General features: G+C 36.4%; 1 protein-coding gene across 1 annotated transcript; it reads right to left on the reverse strand.

The window, feature by feature from the left end:
- Window positions 1–2158: 2158 nt before the first annotated feature.
- On the reverse strand, window positions 2159–6066 carry LOC128686883 (uncharacterized). The gene has a single exon (XM_053774089.2). It carries the CDS (start codon window positions 6058–6060, stop codon window positions 2329–2331), a length of 3732 nt encoding a protein of 1243 aa, XP_053630064.1. The 5' UTR covers window positions 6061–6066; the 3' UTR covers window positions 2159–2328.
- Window positions 6067–6073: the final 7 nt, after the last annotated feature.

Below are 6073 nucleotides of genomic sequence, written 5' to 3' on the forward strand. Positions count from 1 at the left end.
GGAGCAAGTAACACACACACTGTACACACTGTCAACCTGCCATTAGGTCAAACTTGATCTTGAATATGTTGTATCTTGCTTAAAGGCTGCATTAAAATGTGGATAACAGTTCTTTACACACACAATGTACAGTAATGTGAAACATTAAGCCAACATATAAATTAGTAAAAGGAATTATTTGGACAGTTTTTTATGACTAATGTATAAAAAGTCATTACAGTGGACCCCCGGTTCGCGATATTAATCCGTTCTGAGAGCTCATCGTAAACCAAAATTATCGGAAAGCGAATCAATTTTCCCCATAAGAAATAATGGAAATCAAACTAATCCGTGCAAGATACCCAAAAGTAGGAAAAGAAAAACTTTTACCACATGAAATATTAAGCTTAATGCAATAGAATAATTACAATAACAATAGAATAATTGACACTTACCTTTAATGAAGATCTGGTGATGATTGATGGGATGGGAGGAGGGGAGTGTGTTGACCCTATTGTTTAGAAGGGGAATCCCCCTCCATTAGGACTTGAGGTAGCAAGTCCTTTTCCGGGGTTACTTCCCTTCTTTTAATGCCACTAGGACCAGCTTGAGAGTCACTGGACTTCTGTGGCACAACATATCTGTCCATAGAGGCCTGTGCCTCTCGTTCCTTTATGACTTTCCTAAAGTGGTTCACAACATTGTCAGTGTAATAGTCACCAGCACAGCTTGCAATAGCTGTGTTAGGGTGATTTTCATCCATAAAGGTTTGCAGTTCAACCCACTGTGCACACATATCCTTAATTTTTGAAGTAGGCACAATGGATTCCATTAAAATGGTATAAAATACCGACAGGTTGTTTAGGTAAGACACATATGCAACAGTTAGGTATCTTTATTTCGAAATAAAGATACCTAACTGTTGCATATGTGTCTTACCTAAACACAATGGATTCCACAACTGGCATAGGCTTCTCAGGGTTAGCCCCAAATCCTTCAAAATCTTTCTTAATTTCCATATTAATTCTCACCCTTTTTACCACAGGGTTGGCACTAGAAGCTTTCTTGGGGCCCATGGTGACTTATTTTTCAGAAACAAGCACCAAAAACAGTGATAATACGGAATGTACCGAATGTATCCTTATATGCGCGCACACTGGCTGGCTTGTAAACACTGGCACACACGGGGTAGTTCAGGCCACACGTGGACACGTCTCGTACGAATCGTATCGCATACCGGGTTTTGTAACGGGAACCGAGGCAAATTTTTTGCGATATAATGCATCGGATACCGGATTTATCGGATACCGATAGCATCGCGAACCGGGGGTCCACTGTATATGTTTACTCACAGAATAAAGTCACTTTAATTCAAATAGTTTTATTTACATTTGAAATACCGTAGTGTGAAACAGTTTTATTTTACTTACTGGTACCTTTTTCTTGAAGTTGGTGAAAGGTTCTTGATCCAAGGAGTTAGAGCTACCTTCCCCTTTCTTCATCAAAACTGATTACTTCATTTTGCAGGGGCTGTATGGCCCCTACAGGTTTAGTGCTTCCATATGAATATATATATTATAATCAGAGAAAGAGGAGGCAATCAGGTTCAAGGCAAGGGAAAAAAATACATCCAGGTCTTTGGATCAAGGCACCTCCAATGAGGGGGAAATATAATACATAATTAAATGATTAATAATAATGCTCACACCTCTCTCTCTTTGCCACTGCAACTCAACTGAGGATATGGGCATACCAAAGTCATGCTCTTTCAATTATTTTCTTGTTTTTCAGTTCAAGTATCAATTTTTTTACTAGTATGACACCACTATATTTACATTTTTTTCTTTTTGTAAGAATTCAATTTTTCTTCAAAAATTGAATTGTTGGTGAAAGACTGAACATGTCCAAAATGCTTTGCATAATAAAGGGCTTTCTATAGTTATGTATATGTCAGCCATCTTAATTGTATAATATACTGAACTCCACTTTATAGAAATAAAAGTTTGTTTTTCACCACCTATCTGATCCTGTGGGGATCAAAGATGTAGATATGTATACTAAATACTGTATATTAAATTATTTACTAGCAGAAATCTGACTGGTATTTAAATGCTATACAACAGATATTTACAGAATTAGAGAAAATAAAAAAAATAACAGATAAATAACACTTAAAAAATTAAATACATGTATATATTTCAAGATGCGAGAGAACACGGCAAGAAAAAATATTAGATACAGTTTTTTGGGAATTAATTGTATATTCTTTATAAGAATTAGGTTGACAAACTCTATAAAGAAAAAAACATTCTCTCAAAGGATGAGTATAGATCATTATCTTACAAAAAATCATGGTTGTGTTTCTTCCAGAACAATATAGCAAATGTTGGCCATATTGGTAATATTTTCAGATCCCTCTGTAACCTGTACCATATTGTATTCTTGCTCATTTTCCAGTGTCTCTACACTGGCTCCCTCATATGTTGTAATTGTCCTCTCCTCCACCTGAGCACAGTGTTGGTGTTGGTAAATTTGACAAGAGTCACCATCTTGGTACTGTTCTTCAAAAAGACCTTTCTGTCCCTCCTCATAAAGTACATGCTGACCAGTGTGCTCCAAATCATATTTACTCTGCTGGATTCCAATCCCTTCAGTCTCCTCATTATGAGGCAAATTCTGGGATGCGCTTGAACTTCTATGTTGCCTTTTACGCAAGCAGTTATTTTCTTGTTGATGACGAGCATAACTTTTAGATAGTGTGTCCTCCCAGGCTACACCATGTTTCTTTATCAAGTGGGTCCGTAGCTTTTTACGGTCAGCATAAGCTTTTGTACAGTAAGTACATTCACTCATTATTTTCTCCATATGCCGCCTTTTTTCATGCTCTGTCATATCACTTTTACGCTTGAAAGTCTTCCCACATTGTTGACATGTGTAGATCTTAGTACTGTGAACATATATTCTATGTTGACGCAGTTGGTGATATTTTTCAAACTCTATATGGCATTTAACACATGGCCACTTGTTGTTAGCATGTTCATAGGAAATATGGCATTTTAAACTTGATTTTACGTTAAATTTCATAGCACAAAAATTGCAGGAAAATCTTTTTTGATTTTCATGCATATTTGCTATATGTATGTCAATGTACTTGGCACTGTACATCTTACCACACTCTTTACATTCTACTGGTGGCAACACATTTAGGCCATGCTTTTCCTGCATGTGTTTCTCCAGCTGGTTACGTGTCTTAGAGTGGTATATACATATTTTGCATCGATGCTTTAGTGGATACTTCGGAGATTTCTTGTGCACTTTTGACATGTGAAGATGAAGGGATCTTATTCCATTTAGTCTCCTACCACAGAGATTACACTCCACCATCACTAACCCATTACCTTCACCTACTCCACACACATCCCCATGGGATGAACATTTGTGTCTTACTAGCAAGAGGCGATTAACAAAGGTATTTCCACATACACGGCACACAAAACTTTGGGTTTTGTCAAGTTTCTTCCCCGAAGCATTTGCCTGAAACTTGGGCACTTCAGATTCATTTTGTACATCTAAATCTGAACCAATTGCCTTGGACATATGTAAGCGATTGTCAATAACACCTCCATACCCATCTTTGTTCAAAATAACAACAGAATTTTCATGACATGTATCTACATGGTAATTCAGATCTTCAGAGCTACAACAAATCTGGTTACACAGTTTACATGTAACTTTAGTTTTAGCCCTCAGGGTCCTTGGTAAAGAATTAATACCAGGTGAAGGCACCAATTTATTATCTTTGATTACCTTGGTCTCACTCATTTTTACTGATTTTGAATGCTGAAACTGTTCATGTTTTTCTAAGTCACTCTGTCTGATGAAGGACTTTTCACAAATACTACAGCACAATTCTACTCTACAATCTTTCTTTGAATTCTCTTTTTCAAGCTTAACAGTGTCCTTAGTTCCTATATAATTATGAAAATCATCTGGTACTCGTAAAGACTGATTTTCAGTGTTTATTTGTGATTGCTCTTCTTTTCCACAGTCTATGATACGTTGCATTCCCATTTCTTCACAAGTTATTGCATCATTATCTTGTATACTGTTGCTATGTACCATATCACTCACTGAGCTTTTACCATATTGATCATGCCACATTACTTCACTTTTAATTTGTATTGGATTTTCCATATGCTCTCTCTCACTTATGTTCCTCTTATTCATCAAATTTGCATCCTCTAAGACAGACGACAAAAAATCTTCATCAACGACCATATTGTGGTACTGCCGCAAATGCACCACAAATTCATCGTGTAGTGAAAAATTGCTACTGCATGCAGCACACTTATGAGCATTTGTCATCTCATATTGAAAATTCTGTCTTAAATCCTCATTCTGCTTCACATTAAACTGTTGTATTTTCTTTGCTAGAAGCGTTTTCAGTGTCGGCTGTAAATTAAACCATCTCCATTTCTGGTCTACTCGATGGACAGCAGCTTGGTGAAGATTCCATTCATCTTCACCATACAAATCCATTCCACAAAATCCACATATTCTCATTTTATTATAAGAGTGCTCCTTTTTCAATCTCACCTTTGCCATTTTCCCATCAATATTATTCAACAAAGAATGACTCTCTTTTACCATATCTGGTTTTGGTAAAATGAATCTGCACTTTCTATGAGTGGTATGAGAGGACTGCAATGGCTGTTTATTTTTTAAAATCTGTAATATTTGGTTTTTCTTTAAAGCTTTATCACTGCCATTTGAACTAACAGTAACTGTTAATAATTCACTGTCATCATCAGGCCACAGCTGCTTCATCTGTGAAATAACTGATAATAATCTCTGGTATACTGCATCGCCATCTGAAAGTAGAGCATAGCATTGTCGACACACACTAATTAAATTGTCATTGGTTCTTCCAGTGGCAAGTAATGGAGAGGATATGCCTAAGCACTGCAAGAGAGAAATGGGATTTAACAAACTCAATGGTAGTGGTTTGTTAAGTGATAACCAAGTGTTCCCTTTGCTCCTTTTTAATATATGTCTGCAAAAACAACAGCTATGGTTACTACCATCCTGTGTTTTACAGTTTACATCATTAATTTCGCTCACTGTTTTGTTGTTAGAAGTTTTCATAATTTCATTTACCGGCCTATTGTTTTCTGCAGCAATGTTGTTATCTATACCAGTTAATTCATCAAGTTGCCTTGAGATTAAAGCTTCATCATTGTCAGAGTAATGAACAGTGTTTTCCATGAAGTTTTGTCGACCAATTGAAAATTCATTATTTACATTTTTTAATTTTTTATTAACTCTTACTTGAATTTGTGAATATGTAGAACATGGGAAAACTTTGTTAGCATTTTGTGGTGTGGAAAAATTTCTTGCCTTTGAAGAATTACTGACTTTTCCGACCTCCATTTCTCTATTTATTAACATAGTGCTAGAAGGATCAACACAAGTACCATTCAGTCTTGGAGAATAATTTGCAGATTTATTACAGAGGGGTACTGCCAATATGTTTTTTGAACTGTGTTTAATGCTAATTGAAGCCTTTCTCAAATCAGATGCAATATACTCTTGGCTGTCACCTACAATGATGCTCCGAGTCTCGGCAGTAAAATCTTTTGTTTCTAAAGAAGATACATTTACACAAGACAAGTTACCATCACTACTAACACAGTTTTGTCCACCATTCAAAGCGTCATTTGGATGACAGTCATTAATGCTAATAGTAACCAAGTCTTCTTGACTGTTACTGAGGTCACCAATACATATATTGGTTATGCTTAGACCTGAGGTTTGTTCAAGCTCACCAAGTTCATCAATGTGTGTTTTCTCCATAACAGTTTCTAAGTTTTGTTTGGGTTTAACAGGTACATCTAAGTGTGCTTTACCCACAAAAGCTATGTTTTGTTCTGGCTTACTTGGAGCCTCATCATTCATGTCAACCACAACAGTTTCCAATTCCTGTTCCTCTTTGCCAAGAACATTACAATGTTTGACAACCATGACAGATTCCGGATCTTTTACATGCTTGCTCGAGGTTTCTTGAACATCTTCAGCACTCATGGTTCCATTGTCC

The sequence above is a fragment of the Cherax quadricarinatus genome, chromosome 7 (genome assembly GCF_038502225.1).
Source record: "Cherax quadricarinatus isolate ZL_2023a chromosome 7, ASM3850222v1, whole genome shotgun sequence".
Classification (NCBI taxonomy): domain Eukaryota; kingdom Metazoa; phylum Arthropoda; class Malacostraca; order Decapoda; family Parastacidae; genus Cherax; species Cherax quadricarinatus.

Coding starts and splice junctions, on each gene's coding strand:
- LOC128686883 (XM_053774089.2), bottom strand. CDS start 6,060: ATGAGTGCTGAAGATGTTCAAGAAACCTCGAGCAAGCATGTAAAAGAT.